The sequence below is a fragment of the Protopterus annectens genome, chromosome 6.part0 (genome assembly GCF_019279795.1).
Source record: "Protopterus annectens isolate FY-2018-M chromosome 6.part0, PAN1.0, whole genome shotgun sequence".
Classification (NCBI taxonomy): Eukaryota; Metazoa; Chordata; order Ceratodontiformes; family Protopteridae; genus Protopterus; species Protopterus annectens.
Window position 1 is genome coordinate 596,452,447 of NC_056737.1, and position 18,180 is coordinate 596,470,626.

The 18,180-nt window shown below is 43.8% G+C and overlaps 1 protein-coding gene across 2 annotated transcripts in view; it reads right to left on the minus strand.

Annotated features, from left to right (window-relative positions):
* Positions 1 to 18,180, minus strand: part of FANCM (FA complementation group M) — a 2,552,324-nt gene that overhangs the window by 1,534,595 nt on the left and 999,549 nt on the right. For both annotated transcript variants that reach the window (XM_044074265.1, XM_044074264.1), the window contains exon 6: positions 12,479 to 12,611. In XM_044074265.1, coding sequence (XP_043930200.1) covers positions 12,479 to 12,611 — 133 coding nt within the window. The remainder of the gene's footprint in view (positions 1 to 12,478; positions 12,612 to 18,180) is intronic.

Here is an 18,180-nt window from a genome sequence, read left to right on the forward strand (position 1 = left end):
ATGACTGCCGCTGACATGGAACCCAAAGCTTGGAGGATCAGTCCTTGGCCAAAGGAGAGATACTGTCTGAGTGATTATATCGAGACAGGCACCTATGAATTCCAACAATTGTGCTGGCTCTAGAAGAGATTTGCTGTAGTTGATAGAAATTGCCAGGCAGGAGCAAAACTGGAGTACATAACCTCAGGCTAGAATCAGATGATGTCTGGTCAGAAATGTAATTAACCAGTCAATCCAGATATGGAAACACCCAGAACCTTGTCGCCTCAAGTGGGCTGTCACTAATGTCATACACTTGGTTAACACCCTGGAGGCTGTGTTGAGGCCAAAGGGTACAGCTCTGAGTTTGTAATAACTTGCTCCTAGCTGGAAGCATAGATATCTTCTGGATCATCTGTTCATTTTGATGTGATGGTGCGCATCCTGAACATCTATGGAGCATATCCAATCATCCTTGTGTAAAACAAGGTAGACTGGACTGAACTGTAACCATCAAGAATTTTGTATACTGAAATGACTGATTCAGATTTCTGAGATCTAAAATTGGTTTTCAGTCCCCTGTTTTCTTTGGCACTAAAAAGAATCTTGAGTATGTTCTGGACTGTTTCTGGTCTGGGGGGGGGGGGGTCTCTTGGATAAATCTATTTTCTACTAGCTTGTTTATTTTTAATGCTGTTGCTTCCCTCTGACTAGGTGGAACATCAGGAATTTTCTTTGAAACCAATGGGTGTGGACGGAAAATGGCATGATATAACCTCTGGATATTACCCTCCACACCCATGAATCTTTTGTAATTTCTAGCCAGGCTCTCTGGTACAGAGATAAACGACCCCTGACGACTGCAGAGACGAACAGTCTCGCTTCCTTTCAGAAGCACTGGTAGGACCTGTCAGAGAAAGCATCACTAGATCCTTGGAGCTCAGCCTCATGGATGAACTGAAAATGGACTGAAGGGAAGCCAAATGCAAGGCAATAGTGCTCTCTGCCTCAGAGGATATGGTTCCAGCAAGGGATTCGGTAAGTTCCTTAATCAAATTCCTTTGGAGTCTTGTGAAATATCCCAAATAGTTCACTGACCAAACAGCAAAGGTCGCTGAAGCATAAATACACTTCCCAAAACTGTCCAACACCACAGACTACCCACTGGGGGGGTGAACAGAGGAACTTTGTTCCATTAGTTCTTTCAACCGGTACTCCCTTGCTCCAAAAGTTTGTCCTTAGGTGGTGCCAGGATCCTATCTGGTCTCTTGGGGATAGCTTCTATGGTATCAGATTCCTTCCATGCCTGTTGAGAGACCAAATCAATGAGCTCATCGTCAGGCAGTGTCACCATGGAGGTAGCCAGGCCAGCTCCAAAAGCCTCCAGGAATACTGACTCCTCTTGGGAAGGGATGTCAGGAGACCACCCACCCACCCCTTTGCTTTAGGAGTTTCAGAATGTCTCCAAATGAGGTGTCATTGGGTGGTGATCTTGGGAACCCTTCCCCCTCATCAAAATCAGTATATTCTGTGACAGACTCCTGTGTAGAGTCCAGGTGCCTCCTTTTGCAATTTTTCTTCCTGGGAACTTCTTTGGTGAGATGCTCCGGAGAAGTGTTGGAAGAAATCAGTATAACCTGCTGGGTACCCCGGTGACTAACTTGGGCTGGTTGTCCCAGTGATGCAGGTGGTTAAGGCTCAAGACACAGAAAATAATGGACTGGGGTGACTGGAGCCAAAGAAGGTGGAGAGGTCAGAGCTCTAGTAATAGAGAAAGCTCTCTACACTACTTTGAATTCAGAATGACTCGGAGAGAAGGAAACTGATGGCTCTGAGAAGATGTGCTTAAGGCAGAGCACTCAAAGAAGGAGTTGGAGTCAAGCTATCTAATGCAGAGGTCCTGAGGGGAAGATGTGCCTTCGTCAGCTACAAAGTCGACTCCAAGGCCTTGGAACTGGGCCGACGCTATGGCTCTGAGGGTTGTCCAGGGCCAAGGTGCTCGGACCTGGTCCACTCAGAGATACCACTGAAGTTAAAGATACCAGTATCTTCCAATCCGATGTGAACAACTCTGAAATCTTCAGATCTGATGGCTTTAAAACCAGTGGTTGGATCTGAGAAGGAGCCAATAAGGGGGTCGGAGCCTGAAGGACCCCCATTTGAATCTGCATTACGAGGAACTTTCTCACCATCCTGTCCAATCAGCTTCAGTCAGACTTCTGGAACAACATGCCGAAGATGCTGTCTATGAAGGTCTTGAATGGTGATGCCTCAGAGACCGCTCCAAGAACAGGAAGGGTAGTCTAGACGAAACTGGATCCAAAGCCAACAGCAGCGATCAGATCTGAGAAGATTTGCTGTTCTAGTCTTTGGATCCTAAATTTTAGATGATTTTGATGGAGGTTTGGAACCTGGAGTCAAGGAAGTGGTTAGGTCTGGGGAACTCTTCCTAGAGTCCTTTTTATTGGGTTTCTTGGGGGTTTGAGCCCCAGATGATGTTGATGCAGATTTTGAAGGTAGCAAACCTATTCTGTATTAATTTGTTTTTTCTGTCTATAAGGGTCCTAGGGTTAACGGCCTTCCAGATATCACAAATGAGTCCAGATGTGTTGGACTTAAACAATAGACACATTTGGAATGCACATCCTACAAAAGTATCTTGTGGCCACAGGCCGAACATTTCTTGAAACTGGAAGGTTTCTCAGACATTATTTTAAACAGGACAACTATAAATTCTGAGACATAAAGAGTTTTTTTTTTTTTTTTAAAGGAGACAAGAAAGGGAAAGGAATACCAACAATTGTAAAAATTAGATCTACTAAAATTACATTATGAAGAAATACCATCAAATGGTAATTAAAGGTACACAAGTATAGAAAACAATTAAAGGAAAAGGGAGGAAATGTTATAAAGATAAAGGAACTATCATAGTATACAGAATTATAAGGATAGTATAAATTCTAACCCACAATACCAAAAGTGCTAAACTTGAGAGCAAAGCAATAACCACGACCATTCGACAACGCAACAAACAAGATCTGAGGTATGTTAGGGAATAGGGCATTATGGGTTAGGTAGGAGCTTGAGAATTTCAGTGATCCATGAGCTGATAAAAGCGACCAAGTCAGATCCGAGGATCAGAGCCAAACCCTAAGAGTTGAGGAACAGGTGAAAACTGACAATATCAGATGCAGTCTTTTGTTCTATTTTTTTTAAAACATTTTGCATGTGTCAAGACTGTTGTTTGGCACATGTGTAGTAGCATGCTGAAGTTTGCAAAGTCAATATTTTGTGGTCAATATTGTGAACGTCAACATTTGAGTATTTCAATGAAATTTAGTACATCTATATATAGGTCCCTACTAGAAGATAGAATGTTCAAAAGAGCAAACCATACAAGACTAGACTTGGAACATCAAAAACCTGAAAGCTTGAACAAGATGGAAAACACAGCCCCCCTGAACTCCCACACCCTCTGCTAATAATATATACCAACTCAGAGACCAAATTACAGTGGGAAAAGGAGCCATGCTTTGATCCCACACATTGCATGTTTTTTCCCATTCGAGCATATGGACTTTCAATGTTTCTGGCTTGATCTTGTGTGGTTCATTCTTTTGAGCTTATGATCTTCTAATAGGGATATATATATATTGCATGTATGTATTTACATACACATATGTTTATACACTTACACACACTGCCCCTGACAAGCTAGATGAATGAGTTGCTGTTACTCTATCCCTCTCAAAGTAACCATTTTCTTACTGGGTGCATCTCCAGTGCTTGTCTCCAGTAAAGTAAAAGGAATTCCAGCTACAATAATGCAGTTCAGTTTGTTTTGTAAACACAAAAGTGTGTGCATATAAATGCACAGTTTCAAACAGTCCAGATCAGCATTCAGTTGCTTTCACATAAAGTGTACCTCCCTTCTATTTTCCTTATTTCAACAATTTTCCTGCCAGTACTTTTTCATTTTATTCTAACTTGTAAGAAAAGAAAATAATGTGTGTCCCCTTCAGAGGGAGCTTGGCCCCCTGCAAAAAGGAAATTTGTCTCCTGGATTTTCAGTGTTTTTATTTTATTTTTTTCTCGGTGTATTGGCACTAGATGTCACAACTTCTGACATTTTAATAGTTGTACTTAACATAAAAGACCACAGATTAGCTATTGATTATGTTTTTCTATACAAGAGAATGGGCGGCACAGTGGTGCAGTGGTTAACATTGTCACCTCACAGCAAGAGGTTCTCTGGTTTGATTCTCGGCTGGGGTGCCTTCTGTGTGGAGTTTGCATGTTCTCCCTGTGTTCGCGTGGGTTTCCTCCGGGTACTCCGGTTTCCTCCCACATTCCAAAGACATGCATCTGGAGCGTTTCTCCCCGGGCCTCCGCTGAAAACAGGCTCTGTGGAACCTAGTCGGACATTCCCGGTCAACAAATGATAAATAAAAAATAAATAAATAAATAAGAGAACTGCAAATAGGATGGCTTGCTAATGAGCACCATATTGTTTCACAGACAGTTTTTTTCCTGACATTTTAGTTTGCTTGCTCTTGTGAGTAATTCATTGTTATATTACTTAAAGCAACAACATACCTACAATAAATCTATTTTGAGTGTGGTCAAGTGCTTATTTAATGCCAGCATTATTTTTTAAATTGTAACTATAACTATTTTTACATTTAGAATAAAACTACAGGATAACCAAATTATCCTGGCATCCAGTGTTTTAGCAGTGTCACATGATCCTGTGATAACACTGCACTCATATAATAAAGCATTTAATTTCAAAATACTTCATTACGAAGATAGTCTATTATTCTGAAGCAAAATTACAAATACTACAAACATTAGTTCTTAAATCTGTGTTACAGCACAAAAATCTGGTCTGTTATTAAACTTTAAAGCAGGCATGTCAAACTAGTAGTACGGATAAGGGTGTAGCTATCTAACACATTTGCCTCTATTTTTACTTCCTCGTAGGCCTTACACAAATTATGTGGAACAACTAGCACATACATACATACTTAACAACTATCCATCAAAAAGCAAAACCATACTCTTCCACATAATTAACAGCAGCAGATATAACAGCTAGTTGTTTTTCAAAGTAATTTTGTCACCTCTATAAATTCTTTCTTGAACTTAGGAGACATTTTCTATACATTCAAATATTTTTATAAAATCTTGCTGAGAAAAACCCATGCAGGTTGTTTAGTCCACTTAGTTATAGCAGGCAGTGTCATACACAATAATTCATTATCACATTAATCACAAAATTTAAGAGGCACTGCTGCCAAGGCAAACTAAGTGATACAATACTAAAGTGGCAAAAAAAGAAGTTATGTACTCACCATCGCATTCCATCTGAGTTGTTGTTCATTTGTCTTCAACCTGTGGGTACACGGATCCAGCACGGCTCCGAATCGGCCGCCTTTCCAGCATCTGATCTTTGCTCCAAACTCCTCCCCTACCCATAATGCCCCCCCTCCCTTTAGACCGAGTTTGCTACCCACCCAAGCATCCCAATCTGATCCAAATTCTCATCTCATGACAAGGATCTCCCTAATCAAGCAGAGGAGAACAGAAGCATACTCATATGGTGAGCATTCATCATCTATCCAAACCACCACACAGCCTATACAAGGCAGGGGGAAGGAGGGAGGGATGGTTGAAAACAAATGAAGAGCAACAACTCAGATGGAACGTTATGTTGAGTACATAACTTTATCAGTAGTTGTTGTCTTCATTTGCTATTCAACCTGTGGGACAGAGTCCCCAGCTACTAAACACCTGAGAAGCCCTCAAGGAAGGATATTCTGGAGCACGGCAAAGCCAAAGGATGCCCTATTCCTGGATAAAATGTCCAACTTGTTATGAGAGATGAAAGTCTGTGAAGAAGTCCAAGTAGCCGCAGAACAAATATCATCCAGAGAAACTCTGGACCAGAAGGCAGCTGAAGTAGCCATAGATCTAGTGGAATGCACCTTAACATGACCTGCCAGAGTTAAACCTCTAGCTGAATAGGCCAGGGAAATGCACTGGGAAATCCAACGGGCAAAGGTAACTTTCAACACTGGTTTCCCTAAAAAGGGCTTAGAATAGGAAATAAAAAGTCTGTCATTATGAAATGACTTTGTCCTATGTAGGTAAAAACATAGTTGTCTGTGCACATCTAACAAGTGGAGTTTGTGCTCTCCCTTATTTTGAAAATTTGGAAAGAAAGCTGGAAGATTAATCACTTGATTAATGTTGATTTCTGAAGCTACTTTAGGAAGAATGGATGGATTAGTATGCAATGACACCCTATCTTGATGAAATGCTGAATACCTGAATATGGGGGCTTGACCAATAATGCTTGAAGCTCCGAGACCCTTTTAGCAGATGAAATAGCAATCAAGAAAGCCATCTTCCAGGATAGAAACTAAGTCCACTGTGGCTGCAGGTTCAAAGGGGGACAAGACCAGAACTAGCATGAGATCCCTAGGAGGTTTTGGGTCCTTAACAGGTGGCCAAAGTAAGAAGGTGCCTTTCAAAAAGGCTTCACAAAACTTAGAAGAAGCTAGAGAAGCCATGCTGCTGCCTACATGAAAGATAGATACAGCTGCCAGTTGGACCTTGATCGTAGAAGAACTAGCACCTTACTGAAAAATACTTGCTAAAAAATCTAAAACTGGAACCGGAGCAGTGAAGGGGTCCAGGTCAGGTTGAGAGGCCCAAACAGAAAAACATTTCCACTTACTGGAATAAACCTTCCTAGCAGATGATTTGTGAGCCACCACCAAAATTCTTTTGACTGGTGACGATAACCCAGCAGCCAAGCATTGAGCTTCAGACTGACTGGTCTGGATGGGGGATCCTTGAGGGATGAGGTATACGATCTGAAATCGGATCTAACATCCAAAGCGGACACGCAACCTAGAGAGGGGAACCATTCTTGCAAGGCCAGAATGGGACAATGAGGATGACAAAGCTCCCCACCCTGCGAGCTTTCTGAAGAAATTTCGGTATGAGGGGCAAAGGAGGATATGCATACAGAAGACCAAAGGACCAAGCATGAACCAGTGTGTCTCCGGGGGCTTCCACCTGTGGGGGGTTCAGAGGGAAAAACTTTCTGCACTTCGCTTTGGAAGGAGAGGCGAAGAGATCGCAGTAAGGCTGGCCCCCATTTGAGAAAATTCTGTTTCACTAGCAAAGGATTCAGAGACCACTCATAAGGCATCAGGCTATACCTGCTGAGCCTGTCGGGTAGAATGTTGGACCTCCTCGAAATGTGCATTGCCACCAGAAAATGGCCAGTGGAGATCACCCACTCTCATGGCCTATCAACACAGGGAATAAGACCTGTTTCCCCCCTTGCTTGATGATGTACCAGACCAAAGACATGTTGTCTGTCTGGATGGCAATCATCCCTAGAGGAAGATGGGCATGGACAGCTTGCAACACTAGGAGCACCGCCCTCATCTCCAGGATGTTGATATGTCATTGTGTCTCGTAGGTGGACCATGTACCTTGGACTGTCCTTCCCAAGCTGTACCCCCCTCACCCTAGCACCACCGTGGCCAAAGGGGTAGGCAGAAGAAAGGGACAAACCCGGAGAAAATCTGGGGAATGGCTCTGCCACAAAAGACAGTCCCTGCACACCCAAGATACTCTAATAGGGTGAGATAATAGAAGATCTAGCATGGACCATTGAATCGCAAGGGTCCACTGAAGTACCCGCATTTGTAGTCAAGCCATGGGTAAAAGAGTGATCGTGGCCGCCATGGACCCAAATGCCTGTAATACCAATTCTGCCATTGGCGACTGAGCTTGAGGGATACAGTGGACATGTAGTTTCTGAGACTGGATCTTCCCTGAGGTTAGGAAGACCTTGGTTTGAATAGTGTCCAACCGGGCTCCTATGAAATCTAGCACTTGAACTGGGGTCAGTAGGGATTTGTTGAGACAGATTGTTATGCCCAACTGCTGGGCTAAGTGTAGTAGAGAATCCCTCTCTTGGCAGAGTTGATGCCTGGAAGGGGCAGCAAGGAGCCAGTAGTCCAGGTAGGAGAAGACCTGGAATCCCTGTAGACTCAGGTGAGCCGCTACCACTGCCATCACTTTGGTAAACACCCTGGGGGCTGTGGTGAGACCAAAGGGGAATGCTCTGAACTGGTAATGACTGGCCCCCAGCTGGAAGCGGAAAAACCTTCAACAGCACCTGTCTATTTTGATGTGGTAGTACGCATCCTGAAGGTCGACCGAACATATCCAATAGTTCTCCTGCAGGAAGGGCAAGATAGATTGAAGAGTGACCATCCAGAATTTTGTTTTGGCAACTGACAAGATTTAGAATGGAAAGATCCAAAATGGATCTTAAGTCTCCCATCTTCTTTGGCACCAAACAGAATCTGGAATAAATGCTTAATCCGGTCTGGTCTGAGGGGGATGGGTTGGATGACTCGCTTTTCTAGCAGCTTTGCAATTTCCAGTGCTGCTTCCTCCCTTTGCATGGGCAGAATGTCCAGAAGGTGTCTGGGCGGAAGCGGTGATTAGCTGAAAGGGAAAGAGAAGCCTCCAGATATGATTTGCAACACCCAATGATCATTTGTGACATTCTCCCAGGCTATTGGATTTAGCAAGGTGTGTCCCCCGACTGCCTCCAGAGCTGAGTAGCCGGGCAACCCTTCAGGGCTGCTGAGCAGGTCTGTCTGAGAAAGGTTCTCAAGACCCCTGATCCCTTAGACCCCCTCTACCTCGGGGGTGGTGTCTATCGAATACTCCTCTGCCTCTAGAGGAAGGCAAGTTTTGAGCATCCTGGGAGTAGCTCTGAGACTTTTCGGAACCATATCTTCTTTGACCCTCATCGATTCCTTGAAAAGGTTAATTTTGGGGTGGAGAAGTGGATCCCGATGGCAGACCGTCTTCCCGTCCTTCTCACTCTGGACAAGAGTATCACGTACCGACTATCCAAAGAGAGTGGAACCGTCATACAGGGCATTGGTAAAGGATGCCTTAAAGGGTTCCAAGAATGCACAGAGTCAGAGCCAGGTGTGACGCCTGATAGCAACCCCTGTTCCGGCAGCTCTAGTGGCATCCTCAGTGGCATGAGAGAGAAGCCACATAGAGGTATTAGCAATCAACGTGAGGGTGACCATGTGAGAAGAGAAAACCTTCTTGTTCTCCACTGTCATGGACCCTGGGGTACACCCAGAGATCTCCTTGACAAGGTTTCACTGGAGTCTAATTACATGCGCCATATAATTCAGTGCACATATTGAAAACGTGGCTGAAGCATATACCTGCTTCCCAAAGTGATCCATCATACTGGACTCTCAAGTCTGGTGGATGGACCGCGAGCTCCTTCTTTTGGCCACTGCCACTACCATGGTATCTACAGGGGATTCCTTGGTCCAGTGTGTCCAGTCTGTGGGAGCACTCAAAATCTTGGGGCATTTGGAGAAAGGCTCCACCATGTTCAGTTCCTTCCATGCCCGAGATGTAAATAGATCTACCAGTGGATCCGCGGGAAGGGACACCCAGGATGTAGAGAGCCCCGAGTCAAATGACTCCAGGAACACTGATTCATCCGAGTTGGGTTTCTGAGCAGACCACCCCCTCCTCGTTGTTGTAGAGACATCCTTGGGGGGGACTGACTGGGAGAACCCTCCCTTTCCTCCAAATCGGTGTCCTCCATGAGGGACTCTGGTGGGGAGACAATGTGCCTCCTTTTGCACGTGTTTTCGATGTACCTCCCTGGAGGAGTTTCTGGGGAAGACTGGAAAATGTCTGGCTGCTCCTGTGTTGGAGCTTCCTGGGGCAGAAAGGTGGCAGGCTGTCCCTGAGGTAGCAGGATGGCGAAATCCATACCAGAAACAGAGGGAGACAGGGTGGAGTCAGAAGACAAGATAGTCATGGCTCTCAATGGTATCTTGAGAACCCTAAGACAAGACAGTCATGGCTCTCAATGGTATCTTGAGAACCCGATCAACCACATCAAAGGCAGAGAGGGAGCACAGTGAACCATCTGAGAAGGAAGTACAGTCAGATCCGCCACCCTCTGGATCAAACGGGGAGTCAGAACTGAACCTCTAGGCGCTGAGACTCTGACTGGAAGGCTCTGCTCCAAAGAGCTTGGGCGGATCCGAGCTCGTCAGATCCAACCTACTCAAGGTAATGGCCACTGTCAGCCTTTTACAATTAGCTTGTTCCACTTGTCCACCAATTCATGGGGTTGAAGCCCACGCAGATGGAACAGGAGGACTCAAGGTGGGAAACGCTTAAACATACTATGCATAGTGTGTGGCCATCAGCTGGGGAGAGCTTGTGGCCACACTCTGTGCACTTTCTGAAACCTGGTTTTGGGTTCTCTGACACAGTTGCTGCAAGGAGGCCTAACCAGAACAACCCTTATATACACACACAAACACACACACACTTTGAGACAGAAGAAAGATTAAGAAGAAGGTGGTTGTTTTTGGTTTGTTTTTTTTACCGATGAACAGCACAAAGGTAGGGAAGGTAGAAAAATGATAGAAAGGAGAGAAATTTAAGTAAAAAGGAGATAGAAACACACACAAAAAAAATCAGTCACTTATCCAAAGGAAGCTCAGAGCAGCGAATCACGATGCTTATGCTAGCGTGGCAAACGAGATCTGAAGGGAGGAGGGAGATGGGCATTATGGGTAGGGGAGGAGCATGGAGCTCAGATCAGATGCTGGAAAGGCAGCTGAGTCAAATCCGAGTACTCACAGGTTGAAGAGCAAATGAAGACAACTTCAGATCTTCTGATTAATACAAGACCACAATGCCAAACTATGTCTACCTTTGAATTACTGCATGCCGAGCAGCTATGAGAGAAACCTTGTTAATTAGAAGGCCCACTCCAGCAACTGACATCAGCTGTGACCAACTCCTCTCCTCATTCACTGGGTCTACCAGACCCTCCTTAGCCTCCATTTTCTCAATCCAACTTGTCTGGGGCCAGCAAGGAGATTGAGGAAGCAGGTGCAGCATGATATTGTTGCCAGGTAGAGTCTCTTGCCCCCTTCCACCCAGAAGCAGCCTTACTAGGTCCACAATATCTGCCCTCGAGAGGTGCATGTGTACTTCCACACATGTGCAACAACCTGAGTAAATGATGGATGAGCAGATGTCAGTCTCACACTCCCATCCACTAATCCCTCCAGTGTCTGTGCCGTTAGTTGAACATAGATAATCTGAGCCATGGTAAGGGCCTTACGACTCTGCACAGCAAGGACAGATGTAATTAGAAGCGTTTTGGTAATACCGGAGCAAGAGTTAAAGAACATTCTAAATTATGTATAAAAAATTTATTACAGAATACAGAAAATAGCATTTTTCTTTAAGTTTCACCATACTTTGTCATTCTTCAGTGAAGAATCATGATTAGTCCAATAAGATGAATCAAAAGCCTGATTTTTAAATTATAACTCCAATTTCAAACTATATGCAGAACTACTGCTTTAGAAGATAATTCCTCTTTCAAAGACAAAAAAGAGCAAATGTGTCACAACTGAACTGCAAGTGGACTAAACCAAACTTTTAACCAAATAATGTCGGTCTCAAACTCAACCTTATGGAAGGAACACTCAAATTTTAGATGCTAACAAATTTTCTAATAAAAGAAATTAGCTTCCAAACAAGGATCTTAAAAATGGTAGCCAGTTATTTATATCACAGCCTTCTATTACAATATTAAGACTGTTCAACATTTTTTTTTTTACTTTTGCTACATATTGGAAAAGTATAACAAAAAGAAATTGGACAAAAAACTGCCTCATTGGCTTTTAGGAACCATGTCTGCAAGCATAAAATTTCTCTGAACTCTGGTTGTTTCCCATGTGAGCCAATGCTACTTATTATTACTGTTATTATTTTTAATAAAACAATTGGAAGGTAGAGGAAAAGAAAGAAAAAAAACAGGGACGGATTTCTTTTCTTTTACTATCGTCTGTTTGACTGCTCTTTCAATAAAGTTTTTTTGGGAAAGAAAATTGTACATATATTGCTATCCCTCCCCCCCCCCAAAAAAGCTTCCAGAACAGATCACCCCACCCTAGCCTATCACAAGCTTTTAAATATGCTAGTATACAGTCAAAGTAATTGCACATAGTCATTCAATAAGTTGTATGTCCTACAATGACTTGTAAATCAAATATCACTCATAGAACAAATAGCAATGAACATCCAATGATAAATGTCACGGTAAACATGGCACTACAATTTTCCTCAGAATAAGAATGTTTATTATCTACACCTACAAGATCAGCTTCTCCTGAAATGTAGAGTCAGTGGTACAGCAGGTAGTGGGCCCACGGGAAGACGTGTGCAACAGATCAAGAGTTATTTCAATTACACTACAAAAATATGTGGACATTTATAAGTTTGTGTTCAGAAACAGTCTCCAATGGCTAATACAGTCTATCTAGTCCATTCATTAGTTTTTTTTAATAACAAATAGTTTTTACAGTTTATTTAGCCTTTACTACTTTACCTTTAGATCCATCCAAAATGCCATGAAGAAACATGTACAAAGACTGAACTCCCATTTGTAGCAAAAGTTCATAGCCATGATACAAGCTGATGCAGAGGGCAAAATCTCCTTCAACCATACCCTGCTGAGCACCCTAGAAAAATGTAAGCAAGAAAAAGTGATCATGATTTAATCATACCACCATTCATAAGTACGTATTAACATGTCAAACAAAAATATAAATTAGAATGACTGAACATACAGAAAAGAGGAGAGATTAAAACCTAATCAGTGAGCAAAATGGAGTTATGTTTGGGTACCACATCATCCAACTCTACACAATGTCATACATAGTCATTTTAACATTCTGGTGTTTATGGGGTTCATTTTGTCCTGCATATGGATAATGACAAAAGCCAAAATGGAGGTACAAAAAAACAAAATGAAAAAAATAGGAGAAGAGCAAGGAAGAAAAACATTAAAGCTACACTAGCAAGTTAGCGCAGTGAATTTGACAGTCCAAGGTTGATATCAATCAAGAGGGGCATAACACCATCAGTGTCAAGCTTGAATACCCAGTCCTGGACATCGATGCAGAGAGAACAGATACACCTAGAGTCAATGCTTTGGCAACAAGCTCTGAAAAGTACAGTTTTGTACCTACCATAAATGTAGATGTTCGAAGATCCACATTGCTGCAGTCCTTACACTTGGGTAGTCCGCTGTCCTCGGTCGGCCCGAATATCAAAGTATAAGGCTGACGTCGGTCAGGGCGCATTTGTCTGACGTCAGGACGTCAGGGTACAAATTCGCATGACCGACGTCATATCCTCAGTCTTTTCTTGCCCCAGATGTCAGAAGACCCTAAAAATAAAGGTCAAAACCAAAAGACAGCAAACAACCAATCAACCACCCTTGTACTAACTATATGTACAATATATACAATATACACAAAATGTACAACCCAACCCACACAACCACCTCTAACTACAGAGGGAAGGAGGGAGGTAATTGGACTGCAGCAATGTGGATCTTGAACATCTACATTTATGGTAGGTACAAAACTGTACTATGTTCTTCATCTCACATTGCTGCAGTCCTTACACTTGGGTAGAATCCCAAAGCAGAGGTAAGGGAGGATGGCTAACTACAAGGAAGCAGGAGCTGCCAAAATGCCCTGCAAAACAGCAGTGGCAAAACCAGCCCTGGACTTAGAGTAAAGTGGCAGGTGATAATGCCTAGAGAAAGTATGCACAGAACTCCAAGTAGCTGCCTCCAAAATATCCTTGGTTGCCACTCCTCAAAAGCTGTTGAAGTGGCAGTAGCCCTAGTGGAATGAGGCCTAATCCCAGCTGGAATCTCCTTGCCATGATGGGAATAACAGAAAGCAATGCAAAACCCAATCCACTTAGAAATAGTTTGTTTTGATACAGGCTTGCCCTGAGAACTCAAAGCAAAAGAAACAAACAACTGCTGAGACTGCCTGAACCCTTTAGTTCTGTCCAAATAATAACGCAACTGCCTGTGGACATCTAAAGTGTGCAAAATCTTTTCCCCTTTATTTTGGGGATTTGCATAAAAAGTAGGCAAATGAATAGTTTGGTTCAAAACCACACTAGAAACCACCTTAGGCATAAAGGAAGGATTAGTACGTAATGATACCCTATCCTTATGGAAAATTAAGAAAGGCTCAACCGCCATAAGGGCCTGTAATTCAGAAACCCTTCTTGCAGAGGTAATGGCCAACAAAAAAGCAGTCTTCCATGATAAATATTTCAACTCAGCAGTAGCTGCAGGCTCAAAAGGTTGTAGAGTGAGTTTCTCCAACACAAAATTGAGATCCCAAGCAGGAGTAGGAGCTCTTCGTGGGGGTCTTATATTCTTTGCCCCTCTAAGAAATTGCTTGAACAAAGGATGAGAAAACAATGGTGGGTTGCAATCATAGTGAGCTGAAATTGCTGCAGCATGAACTTTAATAGAAGAGAAAGACAAACCTTTGTCTAGTAACTCAGTAAGATATTGAAGAGCCACACACAAATTAGGCTCAGAAACATCAAAACCTTTTGCTGCACTCCAAAACAAAAATCTCTTCCATTTGTCTGCGTACACTTTCCTTGTACTAGGCCTCCTAGCTTCCAAAATAACATTCAAAACTTGCTGAGGAAGTGGAGGCCCACTATGGCTCAAAACAGAATATGCCAGGCTGTTAGGTGCAGAGAGTGAAGCTTGACATTTAGCAAATGGCTGTCCTCTTGCGACAACAGGTGTGGAATCAAAGGCAAAGGCCATGGAGGCTTCCGTCAGACTTCTCAGTAATGGGTACCAGTGTTGTCGAGGCCAATCCGGAGCTATTAAGATCATCCTTGGCTTGTCCTGTCTGACTTTCAGAAGTACCTTTGGGAGGAGAGGCAGAGGTGGAAAGGCATACACATGAAGATTGCTCCAATTGAAAGAAAGAGCATCCACTCTCCAAGCTGTGGGATGAAACCTTTTGTGCAAAACTTTGGCAGCTGATGGTTTAGTGGAGAAGCGAACAGATCTATGTCTGGAGTTCCCCATGACACTGTCAATTTCTGAAATACATGAGGATCCAATTTCCACTCGTGGGGATCCATAATTCGCCTGCTCAACACATCTGCTAAGGAGTTCTGTGCTCCTGGCAGAAACCTTGCCTGAAGATTGAGCTGTAAACTGAGAGCAGTCTCCCACAAAATCATTGCTTGCCTGCATAGAGGATAAGAATGCGTTCCCCCTTGCTTGTTGATGTACCACATGACAGTTGTGTTGTCTGTTAGAATCAACACCTGCCCTGGAAGAAGTAATTCCTTGAAAGCAATTAATGCAAACTGGACTGCTAACATCTCCTTCATGTTGATATGTAGATGTTGTAGTCTGACAGGCCACTTGTTTTGTATCCACTTTCCATTGAGATGAGCTCCCCAAGCTTTGTCTGAGGCATCTGTCGTTAAAATCTGACTCGCCTCTGGCCGAGTCACAGAGAGTCCCTTGTTTAGGTGACATTCCTGAGCCCACCACAAACATTCCTTTTGAATGCAAGGTATTATTTGAATGACAGTGTCCAGATCCTGGCAGTGCTGTGTCCATACATTTTTGAGGTACCATTGTAGCTTCCTCATACGCAGTTTGGCATTGGGAAGCACCAGAATACAAGATGCCATGAACCCTAAGGCTTGAAGGACTGTCCTTGCAGTCAGCCCGGACTGATGAGATAGTTGATGGAAGTAAAGGGATAGACTCTTTTGTTTGTCCGGGGTTAAAAAGCCATCTGGGATGTTGTATTCAGTCTCACACCCAGAAAGCACATGTCTTGAGAGGGTACTAGACTGGACTTTATTTCGTTCACAGAATACCCTAGGCATCTTAGCACTGCTATCACATATTCCAAATGATGAAGGAGCTCTTCTCTTCCTTGAGCCAGAATTAGGCAGTCGTCCAAATAAGGATAGATCTGTATTCCTTTTAGTCTGAAGAAAGCTATCACTGGAGCCAGAACTTTCGTGAACACTCTGGGCGCAGTAGATAAGCCAAAGGGCAATGCAGACAACTGATAGTGAGAATTCCCAGCCCGAAAACGCAGATACTTTCTGCAACTTAGTCTGATAGGAACATGAAGGTAAGCCTCCTTGAGATCCAAAGTTACCATCCAATGATCTTTGCCCAGCAGAGGTAAAAGCTGCTGCAACGTCAACATTTTGAACTTGGGAATGTCCAGATAAGTGTTGAGGATAGATAAATCCAAAATCGGTCTCCACGTGTTCCCCTTCTTTGGTACTAGGAACAGGCGAGAATAAAATCCTAGGCCCACTTCTGGCAGAGGGACCTGCTGTATGGCCCCTAGTCGGAGCAACAGAGAAACCTGTTTGTGAGCCTCTATTCTTTGTTGAGGAGGAATGTCTGGCATGCCTTTGAAAGGAGGCAAGGTATGGAAATAAAACCTGTAGCCGTGGTGTATGATATCCAATACCCATCTGTCCTGGGTAATTAAACTCCAATTTTCTTTGAAAAGTGCCAACCTTCCTCCCAAAGGTGCTGCCAGACGAGCAGGGTCTGGCAGCTGAAAAGGTAGGTCATTGGGTCTGCTTATGAAAGGACTGACCCCTGCCCTCACCCGAAGCCTGTGCAGGAGAACTCCCTGTTCTAGGCCTGAAAGAGCCCTGGGCTCTGCCCTTACCACGTCTAGATCTACCCCTAGACTGTGAATCATAAGAAGGATACGTCCACCCTTTAGTAGGCCAATTTCTACTAAACTTTGGAGGCTGGACCTGCAAAAAATCTTTAACAGTCTGCATAGACTTAGCCTTGTCCTCCATTTTCTTTAAAACTGTCTCAACAGGAGGACCAAACAACACGTCAGATTGTAAAGGAGCATCTAAAATCCTTGTTTTAACATGTTCAGCCAAATTCTGATCCCTCAGCCAGGCGTGCCTGCGAAGAACTGACCCAGTGGCAGCCACCCTAGACGAGGCCTGTACAGCATCAAAACCACATTGCAAAGAATGCTTACCCACCTGTTCAGAAACATGCACTAAATCTTGCAACTCCTTACAATCCATACCTACTGCCAGAGCATCAACCTTAGACTTCAACTGTGAAAGGAGATAATTTTGGTATTTCAACGTGAAACTGGCAATTCAGAGCCCTCATAGCAAGAGTGGAAGAAGTATAGACTTTCTTTCCCCATCTATCCAAGGCCCTAGCCTCTTTGTCTGCAGGAACCGGATTCTTAACAACAGAAGCCTTAACACCCTTAGGCCCCTGGCTAACAGTTTCTGGGTCCGCCCTAGGACTCTTAAAAAGATACTTATGAGCTTCAGGCACCCTGTAATACCTATCCGGCTTAACAGGAGCAGGAGGCAAAGAATCAGGATTAAGAGAGGCTTCTGTAAAAACATCTTCCACAACAGCCAAAACAGGAGGTATAGCCAAAGGCCTATGCTGGGGTAAAAACAGAAATTCCCGAAGCCTTTTCCTGGAATCAGAGAAGTCCTGACCTTCCCACTTAAAATGCTCCCTCATGGAATGAAGAGTTTCTGAAAAAGAAAAATCCTCAGGAGGAGTAGCAGAAGGAGTAGAATCATCCACATCAGAATCAGAATAAGGAGAGTACTCCTGCAAGTCTTCAGTCAAGACTCTGAAACATCTGAAGCCTGCTCAAAACCCCCCAGCTCAGGCTCCACCCTAGGCCTCTTATCAGGAGGGGGCATAGAACCCCTAATCAAAGTAATCAAATCTTCTGCCATTTTAAGCATATGCTTCTTGGGCACAGTACCTGAAGAGCTAGGGGTAACACCAACTGAAGCTAAACCTGGCCTGCCCCTGGGGGAAGCCTGTGAAACAGAAGGAGAGGGCCTAGCCACCTTAGGAAGGGAGGGGAGTATAGGAACATGAGAAGCCCCCTCAGCCTGACTAGTCTCCTGAGAGGCCACATCTTGTAATAATAAGGTCTCACCCTGGGAACATAAAGAAACCTCCGGTGGAGCCACCGGCTCCACCGACACCTCTAAAGAACCGGCGTCTGGTACAGACGGTTCTTCCAGCCTAGGCTTAACTGCCTTGTCCTTGCGCTTCTTCGAAGAAGCGGGCGTCGGAGCATCCGACGGCATTTTATAGTTGCACCGCTTCCCAAAGACTAACCTTGCACAATCCAACCTTCTCTTTATAGTGCGTTTATTAAATCTAGCACAAGAGCGACAGCCAACAAC